At 47.1% G+C, this 18,858-nt stretch overlaps 1 protein-coding gene across 1 annotated transcript in view; it reads left to right on the forward strand.

Moving 5' to 3' along the window:
- Nucleotides 1-12,127, forward strand: part of LOC138983208 (uncharacterized) — a 32,314-nt gene extending 20,187 nt beyond the window's left edge. Inside the window, exons 2-3 of the mRNA XM_070356619.1 lie at nt 9,372-10,421; nt 11,783-12,127. Of these exons, the coding sequence (XP_070212720.1) occupies nt 9,948-10,421; nt 11,783-12,127 (819 nt within the window). The 5' untranslated portion in view covers nt 9,372-9,947. The remainder of the gene's footprint in view (nt 1-9,371; nt 10,422-11,782) is intronic.
- The last annotated feature ends 6,731 nt before the right edge of the window (nt 12,128-18,858 follow it).

Raw genomic sequence — 18,858 nt, forward strand, 5'->3', positions numbered from 1 at the left:
AAGAAAAGCGTTTAACTACATTTATTTTGTTGTAGCTGACGACAGCGTTTGTTCGAATATGTACGCACCCCCCCCCCCCCCTTCTCTTATTCTATCCCTCTCTCAATGAACTGTAGCTTTGGACAATTACAATGTTTTTCTTTGTCTGTCTATTTGTCTGTCTGTCTCTGTCTCGATCTTTCTCATTATGTCTCTCTCAGTCTCTCTGTCTCTGTCTGTGTGTCTGCCTCCCCCCCCCCTCTCTCTCTCCGGGTTACCACTGTCAGTAGTTCTAGTAAAAGCAAGGGAGGGGGGTACGTGGGGGTGGAACATTCTCACAACCTGCCACAAGCAGAACATCACTTGCATCCCGGCATCTGCATTTTCTTTGCGTCGTCTGCGTTGGCGGTTGCTAAGTACGTCCCGGTAGGTGGCAGCTGCCCGTCCATTTTTAGCAACAAAATATTTGTCAAGGCTTGGGACTTCACTTTGTTGGCTGAGAAACACGACGTTGCTATGTGTTGCACGTGCTCGCTACGGATGTCTTTGTTGCGGCTAGCACCTGCGGGGGCTAGTCCAGTGCAGTACACTAAACAAAATGAAAATAAACCCAGTTAACTTGCACTGCCCCCACCCCATACAATCCCTTCGCAGTATGAACCTGGATGCCATCCCCCCACCCCCACTCAAATTCCACACCCCCTCCGCCCCGAATTCCACCCCACGGCCCCGCCAGTCCTTCTCTGTCTAATGAATACACTGGAGGGTCCCGGTCCACCCTCCCCCAGCCCGCAGCCGGTAATTTCCGCGCATATGTAAATTCCGCGCTTGTAAAATACATGTATGCTCCGCGCAATATCGGGTTGTAACTTCCGCGCACGAATTACTGGTTCGGCTCATACAACTTGCGCGCACAATCAACAGTGGACAGGGACACACGCGGCCGAGGCCGCAACGAAGGCAGAAACTGCTGGAACTGGGGAGACTGCAGCAACGATACAACACGGGGGAAATCGACAGGAAGGAATACGTCAAGTCCATGGCCTGGAAAAATTTGCCGGCCATGCTGTGACTTCCCCCCTCTTGTACCTTTGCTGCAGTCTCTGTGACTGTGATACCAGACACCCGAAATTTCTGTAATTTCTGTTATATAATAAGTGAACAAAATATTCTTATACGCATGGTTTAAGTCTTCATTCGTTTTTATCGACTTGTCTGTGTAATAAAGACGTGTTCAATATATAGATATACAAGTGTCAGTTTTCATGGATATACAAGTGTCAGTTGTTAATGTCTCAATGTCTCACATTTGACCGAGCAAAGACACGCGCGCTAGTTTCACATCACATTTTGCTAAAACACGCGCGCATCTTACATATACACCACGCGCGGGAGTTTCACATGCGCGGAAGCTTCAAAATTGGGAAAGTGCGCGGAGTGTTCATGCACCCCCCCAGCCCACCTCATTTTCTTCACAGTACAGACCTGGATGCCGATGCCCCCCATCCCACAGCCCACCCCACTTCCCCGCCCGCCCACTTCTTCCCGGTCTAATAAATTCAGTGGAGGGTCCCGGCTTTGGAGGAGCAAATCCTTGGGAATCTTCACGTCAAGCTTTCCCTTCGGTACAAATAAGAGACAGGGCATTACAAGAAAGACGGTGGGATTTTCACAGCCAATAGGCCTATCGGGTACCCTGTCCACCCGGTCTTGCACCCGGGTTTCCCCCGCTGTGTCAGGCGGGTGGTCTGTGTGGCGCTGAGCCCAGCACGTGCATCCAGCAGCACGTGAAGAATACTGATGATGGCGCTGTCTGAGCTTGGTGAACAGGGAACGGAGTTGTAACGGGTCAGACGGTGTTGTCTGTTGGGAGCAAGACGCAGAGCTCTCTCCTCGAGAATACGTACCCATACGCTGATGCAAGTCTGATTTTAGTTGTAGCTTTGTAGCAGGTCAAAACGATGTGTCTTTAGTGAACAAAACGCAGAACTCCCTCCTCGAGTACGTTCAGACACGCTGGTGCAATTCTGATTTTAGTTGAAGCATTGTCAGACGCAGCTATTCAAGAGTACGTACAGGTACGCTGATGCAAGTCTGATTTTGGTTGTAGCATTGTAAGACGCAGCACTTCAGTAATGCGTAGAGATGGTGCATGTCTGATTTTAGTCTCAGGTCAGCGAAGGTGGTGTACGTATATATATCTGGTGCAAATTTGACTTTTGTTTTAGCCTATAACCTATCCAAAGGCACGCTAATTCGTTTTAAGAGAACGATATGTTTTAACACAACTAAATGTCGCAGGATGTGATTGACCAGTGACAGTGCAATAGTGAAACGCAGTAAGAAGGATCGGACCTAGCTGCAGCGCTCGGTGCAACATCCTTGGCATGACTGTGGAGTCAGTGGTGGTCTGGATATTTCTCGCTGAAAAGTCCCAGAAAGTCTTACAGTGATTTCTCGGAATGTGAAGGTGAGAGTTAGGTTCATATCCAGCAGCGGTGTCGTGTATAGTGGAACACACAATTTAAGACTCGCTCCTTTTAATCCTATTTTCTCAAACTTGTTGTCCATAACCTCTGTAACTGTACCCCCATTTCAAGACGCCCTTGTTGGGGCCATCTGTGATTGGTAAGGCTTTATTTCGTGCCATCAGATTGTCCTAAGAGGTTGGATTGTTGTAACTGACTGAGGTCAAGCAAAAAGGCGCAAAATGAAAAGCCAAAAATCTGACTGAGCACTCTGCACCCAAGAGGCACAAAGTAGAGAACACATTCTTCTGCACATCATATCTATATATCAAACATTCTTCTGCACATCATATCTATCAAACATTCTTCTGCACATCATATCTATCAAACATTCTTCTGCACATCATATCTATCAAACATTCTTCTGCACATCATATCTATCAAACATTCTTCTGCACATCATATCTATCAAACATTCTTCTGCACATCATATCTATCAAACATTCTTCTGCACATCATATCTATCAAACATTCTTCTGCACATCATATCTATCAAACATTCTTCTGCAGATCATATCTATCGAACATTTTTCTGCAGATCATATCTATCGAACATTCTTCTGCACATCATATCTATCGAACATTCTTCTGCACATCATATCTATCGAACATTCTTCTCTCGTTCTTGATGGGACTTATAGCAAGGCGGCTTATTCGGCTCACGTAAATTCCTTTGAGATCTTACTACCTGGCGGCCATTGGTGCCCTGTAATCCTCTTGACCGGAAGAAGATCCCAATTTGGGAGAATTCAGGCCCACCACATGTTATAATGGCGTCAATGGGAGATCGATGAAAGCTGACGGTGCCCTTCAAAAGTGCTGATACAGTAGTTGACTTAGAAGGAAGAGGGTGGGGGGGGGAGGGAGGGGGGGGGGAGTGGGGGGGGGGGGGGGACGTGAGGGCACTGGCCTCTGATCAGCTATTGGCACGTGCCAGATCGATAGCATTATTCCCTAAGTCTGTGATCAGGCTTAGGGTCTGATGGCATGTTGTTGATTTCCCTGCGGCTGTGCCGGGATGGTATGTTCAACATTGCGGGGGATTATTTCGCCCCCGCTGTTTTACCTGTTCGTGTCGTTCACACTATACTTTTTACAGTGTCAAAACTGCGTGAGATTATTTCACCTGTGCTGTTTGTTTGTACATGTCATTACGACCCGAGACAATGCACCCGCGGAAACCCTTGGCTTACTACGGCAGTCCTTGTACACAAGCTGTTCTGTTGTTGCGTTGGTACGTGATGTGTTTTGCACAGAGTGACATGTTGTTCCAAATACATATTACCTATGTTACAGTTCAGGATGCTTTTGTCATGCAGTTTTTAAGGCAGTGTTTGTTTTTTTTTACTAGGTAGTGTCGTAACTCTGAGTTAACGTTAACTTTTTTTACCCCCTAAAGGGTTAGGGTAAGGGTTAACCCTAACCCTAACCCTAAGGTTCCAATACTGTAAGGTGAGGCATTGAAAGCAAAAAAAAACCCAGTCGTGTAAAGCGATATCAAAACATGCAGTCAACCTGTCGGCCTGAGACTAAAACATCAACACTGGAAACCAGTCATCACTGAAACGACATGTAGTACGGCCTGGCTAGCCCAAACCCTAGTTTGCATGCGCCAATTTTCTTTAAGTCTGAGCACATTTTCAGAGTAATCATAACATATCTATATCTTTTTGAGTTAAGAAGAAGAAAAGGAATATGATAAAAAATATTTCGATGTCTGTAAAAAATCAATTTTAATGACAACTTTCATGAGCAAACCAATTAATTATTTATTAAGAGCGGAATACAATCCCATAGTCCGGACTGAGTCAGTGAATGCTCCACCAAAGTTTCAATCCATTTGCTGCAAAAAAATGGGGTCGTCACAGTTCGGCCTCAACTTTTGCAAAAAGCCGGATATGACGTCATCAAAGACATTTATTGAAAAATGATTTTTTTAAAAAGGGTGTCGGGCTATTATCTGGAGGAAATCACATTTTAAGTTTCATAAAGATCTGTTGAGTAGTTCTCCTTGAACCGCTGCACACACACGCACACACACACACACACACACACACACACACACACACACACACACACACACACACACACACACACACATACGCACACATACACACACACACACACACACACGCACACACACACTCACACGCACAAATACACACACACACACACACACACACACACACACACACACACACACACACACACACACACACACACACACACAAACACACTGCCAACACCATCCTTGTCTCCATTCTAAGTCTGTGTTCAAATATTTCGTTATAATGGACTGAATGTAAAAAGTGGGCAGGGGGCTATCGGGGAAAGACAGTCATTGCAATCTTGAACACAGGAGCTTGTTTCTAAGCGTTGGTCGATCTACTCCTTTATCTTTCCTGTATTATTACTACACCTGTGATCTTGAATGCACTTCCCCCGTATCGCTTCTCTGCCTTGCACATCGACCTTATACCGCAACACGTGCTAAGCAAAGGGAATTGCTCTTTTTATCGGATTTGTCATCATGTTTGTCTCTTGCTCGATTTCTGCTGACAGAAAAGTCAACAACGCGTTGGTCGCTATCCTTGCCTTTTTTCTCTGTTTTTTTCCCTCTTCTTTCGTTTTGTGTGTGTGTGTGTGTGTGTGTGTGTGTGTGTGTGTGTGTGTGTGTGTGTGTGTGTGTGTGTGTGTTAGGGCGAGCGCTGGATGTCAAAAAGCAATATTCTTGCTTATCTATTACCCTCGATAATAATGATTTTGTCTTGTCTTGTCCTGTCTTGTCTTGTCTCTCTCTCTCTCTCTCTCTCTCTCTCTCTCTCTCTCTCTCTCTCTCTCTCTCTCTCTCTCTCTCTCTCTCTCTCTCTCTCTCTCTCTCTCTCTCTCTCTCTCTCTCTCTCTCTTTCTCTCTCTCTCTCTCTCTCTCTGTCTGGTTATTTGCTTGTTTTTTGGGTTAGTTTGTTTGCTTGTCGGTTTGTCCCTATTTGTTAATCAAGATTGCTTGAAGTATTTCCTCTAGTATTCCTCGCTGCTATCAGCATTTAAGAGTCATATGTGAAACACAAGTAGGATTCCGGAAAGAAACACAGACTCAGCAAACAGTTAGCAAATAAGTAAGTTTCACCTCTTCAATCCCCCTGCCCCATCCCCACGCCCTCCTTCCTTTTCTCTGTGCGCCGTTGGTGACCGGGAGGACATGTTTACGGAAGGTTTAGATCCCACACAGCATCAGCAGCCCCTCTCCCCCTTCCCTCGTCCTCCTTTCAGAGCGACGGGTGTGGGTGGTCAGACCATGCCTGCTGTGACTGCAGATCGGCCTTCCCCTGCAAACTCACCCCGGGTGCCACCATGTCAATTAGCCTTCTTGCAGGAAAGTAGCTCAGTGGGTAACGCATCCGACTCATCGCTAGTCCGTGGGTTCAATCGCTTGGTTCGGTTGGGTCAGTGCTGTGACTGCAGCTACCCGGCTTTTTCCTACAAAACCAACCCCAGTGCCACCATATTACTAAGCTCTCTTGCACGAAAGTAGCTCCGGTGGAAACGGATCAGACTCAAGGCCCAGCTCATCGCTAGCCCGTGTGTTCAATCGTTTGGTTCGGTTGGGTCACTGCTGTGACTTCAGATACCCGGCCTTCCCCTGCAAACCCATCCCGGGTGCCACAATGTCACAAAGCCCTCTTGCAGGAAAGTAGCTCAGTAGGTAACGCGTCTGACTAGCGGCCCAGCTCATCGCTAGTCCGTGGGTTCAATCCTTCGGTTGGGTCACTGCTGTGACTTCAGATACCCGGCTTTTCATCGAAAAACTACACCATGTCACCAAGCCTTCTTGCAGGAAAGTAGCTCAGTGGGAAACGGATCTGACTTAAGACCCAGCCCGTCGTTAAGCCCGTAGGTTCTATCCTTGGGTTCAGCAAGGGATTTATTTACAAGAATCCACTTTGTGCATACTCTTGTCGGTGTTAAAATACTTTCGTGGGTACGGGTGGGCACACTAAGGCTCCCAACCTCACGGCAAAAGTCTCAGGGCTGGGAAAACACAAACCCACGCATGTGTCCATGCAGAAAGATAGTTTTATTCCATGTGTAACCGTGTGCCGAAACACTACGATCACCTCGGGAAGCGAAGTGCAATCAAACAGGTTTGAAAATATTAGGGCTAATTTCTTAGCCCTATAAAAACTGTTATGCAAACCCGAAGGTTTCCATGAACATACAGACAATCGGAAACTACCAGACCCCATCACAAACAGATTTCCACAAACCACGGGTGTTGACTTAAAGGCCAACAACTCGGGTGCAGAGTCTGCTGTGAAAGGAGCGGTAGCCTCCCCTGTCACACATGTAAAGGCCTGGACAGATCTATAGTGTTTACACAATCGTTAACACGAGGTTGGTTGGTTGGTTGTTGACGTTTCTTGTCTGGAGAACCATGGGGGTCATCCGAAATTGATTCAGCGTCGATTTTATTCTCGGTTTTTGTTCTCGACCAACACTTAAAACAACTAATTTAAGGCGTATCATAGTACAGGATAGAAAGTTCCTTCAACAATTCCTTCAAAATCAGATGCGTTTACAGTCGGTGATTTAGATTATGTTAAAAATCGTCATCTCCTTTGTTTTCAGTTTAAAATAATCTTGTCGGGGGAAATAAAAACCTTCAGAGTTTCTGCACCGTTGTTTAAACGAGAAGGAAAGTATAATCTAATATCAATTGGGAGAAGTCGACTTCACGACGCTCACTGTAAGAAGCAGTTGGTACTGACATTTGGGTAAAAAGTCTTGGTGAAGTCGACTTCACGACGCTCACTGTAAGAAGCAGTTGGTACTGACATTTGGGTAAAAAGTCTTGGTGAAGTCGACTTCACGACGCTCACTGTAAGAAGCAGTTGGTGCTGACATTTGGGTAAAAAGTCTTGGCAAAGTCGACTTCACGACGCTCACTGTAAGAAGCAGTTGGTGCTGACATTTGGGTAAAAAGTCTTCGCGAAGTTGACTTCACGACGCTCACTGTAAGAAGCAGTTGGTACTGACATTTGGGTAAAAAGTCTTGGTGAAGTCGACTTCACGACGCTCACTGTAAGAAGCAGTTGGTACTGACATTTGGGTAAAAAGTCTTGGCGAAGTCGACTTCACGACGCTCACTGTAAGAAGCAGTTGGTACTGACATTTGGGTAAAAAGTCTTGGTGAAGTCGACTTCACGACGCTCACTGTAAGAAGCAGTTGGTACTGACATTTGGGTAAAAAGTCTTGGTGAAGTCGACTTCACGACGCTCACTGTAAGAAGCAGTTGGTACTGACATTTGGGTAAAAAGTCTTGGTGAAGTCGACTTCACGACGCTCACTGTAAGAAGCAGTTGGTACTGACATTTGGGTAAAAAGTCTTGGCGAAGTCGACTCAGTCCGGCACAATCCAGGACCGCCTTATCGTGAAGGACTGAACGATGTAGCCTATTAGATACCCCTAACAGTTCCAGCTTATCACGGTGGACGTTAAAGGCTAACAATTTCCCATTCGTCATAATAGTTCCCATGATCCGGAATTTCCGTTAAAGTTCATAACGTATTTTATCTTAACACCTAGAGCAGCCGGTCACCCACGCTTGTGTCAAATCGAACTGCCACTTGAAGCCAGAAATATCGACATTGCAGAGATTGTGTATCGAACTGTCTGCCTTATCATCGGTTCGAGAAACTGTGTGTGTGTGTGTGTGTGTGTGTGTGTGTGTGTGTGTGTGTGTGTGTGTGTGTGTGTGTGTGTGTATGTATGTGTGTGGGTGTGTGTGTGTATGTATGTGTGTGTATGTGTGTGGGTGTGGGTGGGTGTGTGTGTGTGTTAGAGGGGAGGGGGGCTGAGGAGCTGATCTTGGATCGAACGTCAACGTCAGGGGAGTGCAAATATTGCAAACAGCGGATTATGTCGGACACTTTGTCGGCAGGTGGCTTCGTGTCTCCAATCTCACGCCATTATGACACTGATAGTGCTTGTGCATGGTTCACAATTCAGTTTGTGGGAACTTTCGTTCGTGATTCAAAAATGATATGCAATAATTTTAATTTATAGCAAGTGCAAGTTTTACCCCACTACCTAGTTGTATGACGTTTGCACACCAGTGGGGCATTCTGTCGTTGATCATGACATTGCCTTACACAATATGGAACAAAGGCACAAATATGGAAATACAACTCACGCATTGAGGTATTGTCATTTCTTCGTTTTAATGGCAATGACATAGGGTGCTGCGAGATTTGATCAGGTAAATGGTGTTCGATTTTGTATGTGAAGGAACAGTGAATGGTGTTGAGAAGAAGTTGTTTAGTGAGTCAAGTGGGACCGTAGGTGTTATACGAACGAGCAAGCAAATGCGTAAAGTGTACTTCTCTACGTATTGCTTATCAGTCGTATTATTTAGAGCCACTCTGACTCTAAGTGACGGGAGCTACTTGTTATTTTGATCACCGCGGTCTGTACTACATGTAGTTATGTACAGAAAGACCCGGTGTGTGTGTGTGTGTGTGTGTGTGTTACGGTGTGTGTGTGTGTGTGTGTGTGTGTGTGTGTGTGTGTGTGTGTGTGTGTGTGTGTGTGTGTGTGTGTGTGTGTGTGTGTGGATCAGTATAATCATTCGTGTCTGAGTTAGTCTCTGTTTGTTTGTTTGTAGTATCGTTTAATTACCACAACTGAACATAATTATAACAAACAAACACACTCCCACACTGACGCACGCACAACCCCACAAATGTGATTTTGGGTGCTTGTGATTTTTTTCTTTTGATTTCGTGTTAACTTTTGTTGCATTTCTACATACACTACTCAAAACTGGTAAACTTACCTAATCCTGTCGTCTCCCTTGTGATTTCAGATTGTCACTGTGTGCATACCCGGTTGTCTGACCTTGACTGAGTACGTGGTGCAGTGAAGTGCTGGTTGCCTGTCAACACACGTCACCTACCTCCTCATCACACACTCCCAGCCGCTGACTTCACCCCCCACACTGCCTGGTGACTTCACTTCAACTGACTGCGTGAATATCCTGGTAGACTTTGTCTTCATTGAGGCCTGACTGACATCAACCAAGCAGCACTTACCTTTCCACACCCCTGTCAAGTGTCCCGTCTTACTCGCTGTGTATAGAAACTCGTTGCTGTGTAACTTGAGAACTGTGTGGTCAAAGCCTGAGTCATATTCATCAGATTGTGATTTCGTATACGACAGGTGGGTTTTTTCGCATGATTAGTAGCAAGGGACCGGTCAACCTCGATCGCGCCTGTCCTGTACAAAACCAGGCCGTGCGACCACAAACATTCCACTGAGGCGTTTTTTGTCTCACTGAGAAATGAATTCTAGTTGATAAATCGGCTTTGAATTGCCTCATTTTAGCTGCTGAGCCATAGACCTCAGTAAATTTGTTATACAAGACCAGTCCCCATCAACAAAGATGCTGCGCGGTCCGGTCCAGGCGACCTTCCCCACTCAGGAGCACTTCCCGCGGGAGGTGGGCACGAGCGGTCACGTGTACCCCTTCCCGGCACGGTCCGTCTCTCCCATCATGCCTCAGGCGGCCGACCTTCGACTTCCGACCAACATGGCGTCGGCAACATTCTGGCGCTCCCCGTACAGCGAAGCGCAGCGTCAGTCCAAGTCTTCGCTTTCCTCACACAGTCACAGGGCCAGCAGCTGCGGGCTGTCCCGAGACTCTCAACGCGCCCCTCTGCAGGAGCTGAACCGAGAGAGGAACGCGAGAGAGGAGAAGAGCGCTGGTTGTACGCCGGAACGTAGGAAGAGCATCCTGAAGAGCGGCAGTGAAGGGCGGGGAGACTCGGCCTCCGACACGTCCAGCGAGAACAGACAGATCCGCGGCATCCTCTGCAAGTCTTCCGTGTCCTCCAGCAGCAGGCAGTCGGGCAGCAAGGTGAGTTGTGGTGTTGGCGGTTTGATTATTTATCGTTTAATATGACAATGCCATGTAATGATCGAGGTCACCGAGTTAGAATTACGTGATCTAGTCTGGAAAACGTCTTGAAGCGGTACAGCGGTAGGCTACCTGCGATGTGAGGCCACTCCGATGACAGCTAGGCCACCTCCCTAGAAAGGACACTTTCTGTTGTCAAGACCCTTAGTCCATTTTCTTTTCAAATTATACCTGCCATGAAAGGCCACCTGCAATTTAGGGACACTTTTGCGTGTTCCTCATGTTGTCCTTTTGCCGCAGGTAACACCTGAGTCTTATTAGCATGCATTCAATGAAAACAGCTTTCTGTGTAAGGTGTAATCTGCGCTAACAGCGATTTTAAAAGTACACCCATCGCGTGCAAACCACTGACATTCCTGTGTTTCATGTCAGATCAGATCAAATTTGAAGTTGCACGTGGACGCCCTGAACGTTTTGAACCTGTAAATTGGTGATCGTGTTTCGGTCTCTACATGACACGATGAAATCAAAAGTGCTGTACATGCAGTATAGAAACAGAGGGTACTTGACACACTGTTTCCCCCATATGACTTGATTGGTCTGACATTACTTAGGCCAACATTCTCATAGCTGATTTTTTAATTTTATTTTTTCCGATTTACCTACAAGTACGTCTGGGATTTTTCAAGGCTGGTTTTCTTGCACCACCATATACACGAATTGTATTGGTTGCAGAACTTGAAGTCCAGATGTTTTTAATTGGAATCCCCAATAATTATTATGTTATTCTGTAATAAAAGACGTTTTACAAAAAAAAAGCAAGAACAAAAAGCTCTATCTCTGTATGACACATTGCTGTTGTCGATGTTTAAAGGTACAGATGCTCGTCAATTTGACGAACATGTTTGAGAAGTGCACTACATTAAGTGTACGAAGTACCCCCGCTGTAAGCTACCTTTTCTGTGTGAAAAATGCCCGTTTTACCATACCATCTCTGTATAATTATTCTCTGTATGAAGCATCCTCGTTGTACCATCTCTATGTGAAACCTTCCCTTTGAACTATCTTTGTACGAAGCCTTCCCGTTGTACCATCTCTGTATAAAGCATCACCGCTGCATTATCTCTGTACGAAGCCTTCCCGTTGTACCATCTCTGTATAAAGCATCACCGTTGCATTATCTCTGTACGAAGCCTTCCCGTTGTACCATCTCTGTATAAAGCATCGCCGTTGCATTATCTCTGTACGAAGCCTTCCCGTTGTACCATCTCTGTACAAAGCATCACCGCTGCATTATCTTTGTACGAAGCCTTCCCGTTGTACCATCTCAGTATAAAGCATCCCCGTTGTCTGTGTTCCAGGTACAGAAGCGAGTCAAGTTTGACGACAGTGTGGACAAGGGGGAAAACGGTCACTGCTGTCGTCACCACGCGGCAGCGGGGCAGCGCCCAGACACGATCATCAGCAACAGCACCACCACCACAGGTCCCTGTCAGCCTCGGTGTCCACAAGGCCCCATGTGCGCATGCCCAGCCTCCGACATGACGACGATCGTCTGCAGAGCATCGACAAGAGTTGTCTGCACCACAGCCACGCTCAGTGCAACGGCCACCACCACCAGCAACAACAGCACAACCACCATCACCACCACCACCACGACCCGCATCAGCACCCGCACATCCCCAGACCGAGCTCAGGGCCCATGATCCGTAGCTCCAGCGTGCCGGACCTGGCCCTGCCGCCCAGACCCACCACGCGCGGCCCCTCCCACCCGTCCTCCTTCCACGTCATGCACGACCCCCTGCACACCTGTCCCTCATCCTCCTCCTCCGCCAGCCCCCCCAGCATCAGCAGCGCGCGCACCTGCCCCGGCCACTCGCCGCTGGAGTTCAAGATCTACCGCCAGCCCGGTGTGGTCAGTGTGGTCAGTCCGCGGGTCAGTGACACCGGCATCTCCCCGCCACCTCCTCCTCCCCCCGGCAGGGCCCCACGCTTCTTCGCCACGCGTTGTCATGGGTCGGGCGCCCGCTCCTTTCTGCGTCTGTCCCGCGCCCTCACCTCGCCCACCGTCTGCCTGCAGCGCCCCGTCAAGCGCCCCACCCCGTCCTTCCCCCACGAAGACCTCCTCAACGCCTCCCGCCTGCCAACCCACATGGACTTCAACCACAGGCACGTGACGACGCGTGAGGTCACGCACGTGCGGCAGGAAGAGCACGGACAGGAAGATGAAGAGGAGGAGGAGAACAGGGAGGGGAAGGGTGAGGAGCGGAGGGAGAGCTTCCTGGACGAGGACAAGACGGTGCAGATCCTCCACTGGCTGAAGGAGGTCGACCACAAGCAGTCCCGCGAGGGCCGCTGTCCCGTTTTTCTCCACTCCATCTACAGGGAGAGCTAGGTACAGCTGCTATAGCTAGGAACTTCTTAACACTCGTGTGTTGTACTTGCAGGCAAACTGCAGAGAGAAATACAGAAACCCAACAGAAGAGAGTCTGTGACCTTTACAATGAGAGAGAGCACCAAACATGACGTAACTTGTCGCATTGTATGTGCATAAAGACCTGAACACAGCCACTGGACACGTTGCTAAGCGTGTTTCTTGAATGGCGTCCTAGGACAGGACGAAGGACGGCTCTGAGCACGGCATCTGACAAGAATGCTATCAACAGCTAAAACAGCAGTCCCACGCCTTGACGACAACTGCTGAGGGAAGGGGACGAAGCAGCAAGAACCATCCCATTTCGTGTCGTCTTGAGGAACGCATTTTGGGTCATGCTGTCGAAGAAACCATTAATCCAGATGAATTTCTGAATGGAAAAAGGACGAAGTTGGAACATCCTCTGTCACTGTCATTGCATGGCGCTTTTGGAAGTAAAATACCAGTCTTCACTGAAAATGTCCGGAACCATGCTGCTGCATTTCTGATGAAGATGTCACCATCAGGTCCCCTATTCCAGATGACTCTCCGAATGGAGAGAGGACCAAGATAGATTTCTAGTCCTTCGCCACTGTCATCGCATGACGCTACCGGGGGTAGTTTGCAATTGGACTTTTTTCCTGTTACGGAACTCTTTCATGCAGGATCTCACCAACTGGGTCCCAAATTCCAGATGACTCGCCCGGTAGAAAGAGGACAAAGACATGGAATGAGATGCTGACACGGTGGCTAGAACGGGTGGTCCTGTGCAGCCTATCATATGAAGTGGGGAACGTTGCAAGCAAAAAAGAAGACTTGACAGCTGTCAACAAAAACTCAGCAGACCCCCCCTCCCCCCCTCTCTTCCTTTGTCAGCAGTGCATCACATGCACACAGTACTGAAGCAGGAGAGAAGGAAGCAGTGACTCCAAGCTGGTTTGAAGAGGAACAAGAAACGAACGATTACCATTGTTCAAAGACATTAGAAAGAATTGTAGGCCTACTTTGATTGCATGTAGAGTGTTTGACAAAATCGCACAGACATTCCATGACGATGCGCTGATTTCAGACAACAATCACAAGACTGTTTTGCTGTGTGTCGTTCGTTCAATACTCACTACATGACAAGAGTTGAACCGCATTCCACACTGAACTGTTGAACTTGATTTACACTACACCCACACGAGTGTTTTGTTTACGGCGTTTGTTCTGTGTGCACTAAAATGACAATGTTGACACCACAGTGGACCTCAGATGGCTGATTCAGCCAAAACAATTGAGCTCAAAGAACTTGCTGATGCTTAGGACAGCTTCTCAACTGTATTGAGAATATATTGTTATATTGCTCTGCCTAATCGCAGTTCTGCTCGTAAACCTGTCACTCCAGGCAGAAAAGGTAAACAAGTGAATGTTTTACTATACCTGGCTGCGGCCTCAAGCCTCCGTCTCATTAATTTGGCGAAGTCTACTTCACGAAGCTAGCTGCACGAAGCTTTAGTGCCAAATGTTCGCTAAAAAGACTTCGGGCTGAATCGACCTCAGGCTGAATCATTTACGGAGGGTCTTCAACAGCATTATATGGCCTGACTACTCTCTTCGCGTCTCACGCTGTCTGGGATCTCAAGACATTGAAATGACTGAAAGTAGAGATCTCTTTGTGACTGTTCCACTGATGAACAGCAACTTCTTGGGGTCCAGCGTTATTACCTCACTGGCTCTGTTCATGATCTGCTTCTGACCTCATTGCCCAGGCGTGTGTATGGCGTATGCATCTTTGTGCTGTTGTGTCTGGATCTTTGTGTCTGTCCGTGACATGTGACTCAAAATGTCCGCGTGGTTGTTGTAAGAATACGCAGCTTTTTTTCGCCCTTCGATTTTCGTTTTACCTGGACCTTTTAAGGTTTGATATACAAAGTTTGTGATGAATACTTTTGAGGCGTTTCGACAAAATTCAGATTCACTGCATATGAAAAGGACAGCGGTACTTTCCATTTGGTCGGTAATGGTTATAATCCTCCTCCTCCTCCTCCTCCTCCTCCTCATCATCATCATCATCATTCATCATCATCATTCATCATCATCATCATCATCCGACCAAATGTGAATGATGTATACTTGAACATTATTCACAAGAGAATGTACACAGTATGTCCTTTTCAGTCTTTTCGATTGCCTTTTTGGCGGTGAGTTCTGTGTTTTTCGACATACGTATGTATGGTGTTGGGTTACGGTTTGTTCACTAGACGGCTTCCATGACATGAACCGTGTATGATTTTATTGGACTCCCAGAGAAAGTTTCTGCTGGTTTTGGGTGCAGAGAAACCCAACACACATTTTTCTAAGGCTTGAGTTCAGTTCCAGTTGTCAGATTGAATATATCGAGCACACTTGTGTGAAGCTGCGTGTGTTTGTGTCTGTGCGTTTTTATACAAGACATTAAGCTGACGGTTGTGAGTATATTGAACGTTTTTATGATTTTTGTTGTAAATATACTCATTTATTTAAAGAGCAGAAACACAACTTGTTCATGCACTTTTATTGTATGGACAATCAAAAAATGATGTCTTATTGATGGCCGCAGGAGCGGTCATCTATTGGAATGCATTCGGAGAGGTGACATGTCTCGTTTTGTTACCGTTCTCACGAGATCAGTTACAGGTTTTCTCTCTCTCTCTCTGTATGTATGTCTTTGTCTGTGTCTCCCTCTGAGTCTCTCCGCTTCTGTCTTTCTATGTCTGTCTCTGTCTATGTGTGTGTGTGTGTGTGTGTGTCTCTCTCTCTCTCTCTCGCTCTCGCTCTCTCTCTCATCCGACTCCTGGCACACAGGTCAAAGCAGAGGTTAACTTGAGTGCACGTGTACCTAGCAGGAGGGGGGTGATTCGGGTCAGAAGTGGGGTAAAGAGCACTTTGGTCTTCAGTCTTTGGGTTATAGCTTTCAGTGGAGAAGATGCCAACATGAAATTGCACTATGCTCTACTATTTATTGTCCTTGTCTATCGGACACGAAGAAGGGAAGCTACAATCGCCCCAGGCCATATACTCTTTGTTTCCTGAGCCTGGACCATTGAGACGTCGTCGCGATATAACCTTCGTGGTTGAAAACGACGTTAAACACCAAATAAAGAAAGAAAAAAAGACCATTGAGACGGTTACCTCATAGATCTGTTCATTCTTCAGTTTGTCGGTGTGAAAAGTTATACCCCCATTCCACACAACCGTTCTAGGTCCCGTTCCCGTACCAATCCTGGCAAGGAATGTTGCCACAACAATGGAACGCTGCGCAAACGGCCGTTTTTTGGCATCTTTCAGCAGCGTCTGACCATAGTGGCAGCCGTCCTTGGTCGGTAAGGGAACGGGACATAGAACGGATGTGTGCAATGTGGGTATGACAACTCAGTGTGTGAGAGCGCTACCGTTGCGTTACCGTTGTTTTAAGTTCGTTTAACGATCCAAGCGTTCCGTTACCGATGGGTTGAGGTTCCATTACCGTTCATTCTGATCGGGAGGGGAACGGCTAAAAATTTGAACATGCAGCCCAAACTCAGCCGTCCCTACCGACCCTATCGTTCAAAGCAGTTCCGTTAACGATCAGTTACGTTCATTGCGGTTCTGTCCCGATCCCTCCCGTGCCCGCACCGTTCCTTGGTCGGTACGGGAACGGGACCTAGAACGGTTGTGTGGAAAGGGGGTATAAGACTCGACCACTTGGCTTATGGTGGAGACAGCTGGAAGATCTCTGGATATAATTGAAGAGGAGTAGTTTTCCTTTTATAAAATGTGTACTCTGCCTTGCAGATTACAAATTTGTGCTGTCGGGGCTGGGTAAAGGGAGTGGAGGGTAAGGAGGTGGGGGGGGGGGGGGGTGGGTGGGGGGGGGGGGGGGTAAGCGAGGGGTAAGAGAGACGAAAGAGAAAACTGGACAGGGAAAAGTCACTGCCTGAAGTATTCAATAAAGCCACACACACAAAAAAGAAATTACCACATATGCAGGTTTTCAATTCATATTTTTGCAAAGTATCTGCACAAGCATGTGTGCCTCTGTGAGTATGTTCGTGGCTGTTTTCATGGGGTGCCTGTATCCTCAGGAATTTGAGGATTTCTTTTATTTCTCTTTTTCTGACACCGTTGATTTAACGTCATTTTTACAGGACAGTTTTTTTTCTTTTCAGTTATAAGTTGTAGTAGTTTGACCTTATTGTTTTAGGACAAGTAGAGCTCGTTCACCAGTAGCAAAGACTCACTCAGTCCGTCAGTGTGCCAGAGTGTGTATGATGGGGGGGTGGGGGGGGGGGGCTCTCCCGTGACCGGCCACCTGCAATGTACGGACAGGTTTGCACTGGCCCAAGGCGGGTGTCCGTTCATGAGAGGGACTGCTGTAACAGCAAAACTAGTGTGAAACATAAGTAATCAATTTATGCACTTGACTATATTAACAACAGCTCTATCACTCTTCTCTGCATGTTTTTATGCCTACGGATTTACAAATACTCTGCAACACATGTAACCCAAATTCAACATGTGCCCGTACAATACCGCTTCTTTTATGAAAACATTGCTTCGGCCATGTTGATTTTAATCAACCAATTTTCTTGTGATTGTTTAGCTTACTTCACACAGGTACAGTGTGTCTTCTGTGTTTTCACGGCCCAGTTTAAACAGTACCTTCTTTTTTTTTATCATGTGACCAATCATGCCAGCAGCCACAGCTATCTCCAGGCTTATACCTGGGGTATGATCGAGTTCCTTCCATTTGGATAAATACCAAAAATCTAGAGCCTGGGAGATCTCTGTGCAGTGAGGGAAATTTTTAATCAATGTCATTAATTTCGTAACTGACTCCGATGTCAATTAGGAAAAATAAATCCGCCCTGCGCAGTTAGCTGCCAGGCTACTTGTGAAAGGGTATGTGTATGTCAGAGGAAGGGTGCTCTTATCTCGTCTTGATGGCTTGGCAGGTCTGTGGTTGCTTGCAAGGAGGTAGGGTATCTATAACAGGTATCACGTACTCCGGGCTTGCGAGTGACTGATTTGTATTACATGACTTGTGTAACTATGTAATATTCATTATCTGACAAAAGATGAGTGGTATTCATCTTAACGTCGTGAAAATGTTTCACACTGACAGAATTTGCTTGTGCCATATTTTTTGTTTTGGGTTGATCCGAAGTCAATAAAGATTGAATATTGCAAGACATTTGTACGTGTGTGTGTGTGTGTGTGTGTGTGTGTGTGTGTGTGTGTGTGTGTGTGTGTGCCAGTGTGTGCGTGTCAGTGTGTGTGTATGTGTGTGTGTGCCGTGTGTGTGTGTTTGCCGGCGGTGTGTGCGTGTGTGTGTGTGTGTGTGTGACGGTGTGCGTGCGCGCGCGTGTTTATGTGTGTGTGTGTGTGTGTGTGTGTGTGTGTGTGTGTGTGTGTGCATTACTGGTTACTGTTCTTTCTCTGTGTGTGTCTCCCTCTCTCGCTCTTCTCTCCCCCACCTCTCCTCTCCTTTCTCTCTGTCTCTGTCTGTCTGTCTGTCTCTCTCTATTAAGTTCTCTGTCTGTGTCTCTGTCTGTTTGTCTGTCTGTCTGTCTGTCTCTCTCTCTTCCCCCTTCTCTCTCTCTCTCTCTCTCTCTCTCTCTCTCTCTCTCTCTCTCTCTCTCTCTCTCTCTCTCTCTCTCTCTCTCTCTCTCTCATGCTCACGTCCTGCCTGGAGTTATGAGTTTTCGAGTTCGAACTATCTCTGTCCATGTCTGTCTCTCTCAATTCACTCTGCACCCACAAGAGCCTTCAACTAAGCCAGGGCAGACGCCATCGGGATGGACAGAGAATGCACTGACTGGCCAAAGAAAGAGTGATGTGCTGCTCAATTTCGGACCAGTACAGTCAAAGTGGACACCGGCCGGGATAACGTGATCGGCTTGTACCGCATAATATGTGCCTTTCATCATATATTTATAGACTAGATGAATACCCGCTTCGCCGGGTACGGCTGCGCCGGGAAGAACTTGAGTCAGTCGAGCCGAATACCCGGCTGCGCCGGGG

Source organism: Littorina saxatilis, linkage group LG12 (assembly GCF_037325665.1).
Source record: "Littorina saxatilis isolate snail1 linkage group LG12, US_GU_Lsax_2.0, whole genome shotgun sequence".
Classification (NCBI taxonomy): domain Eukaryota; kingdom Metazoa; phylum Mollusca; class Gastropoda; order Littorinimorpha; family Littorinidae; genus Littorina; species Littorina saxatilis.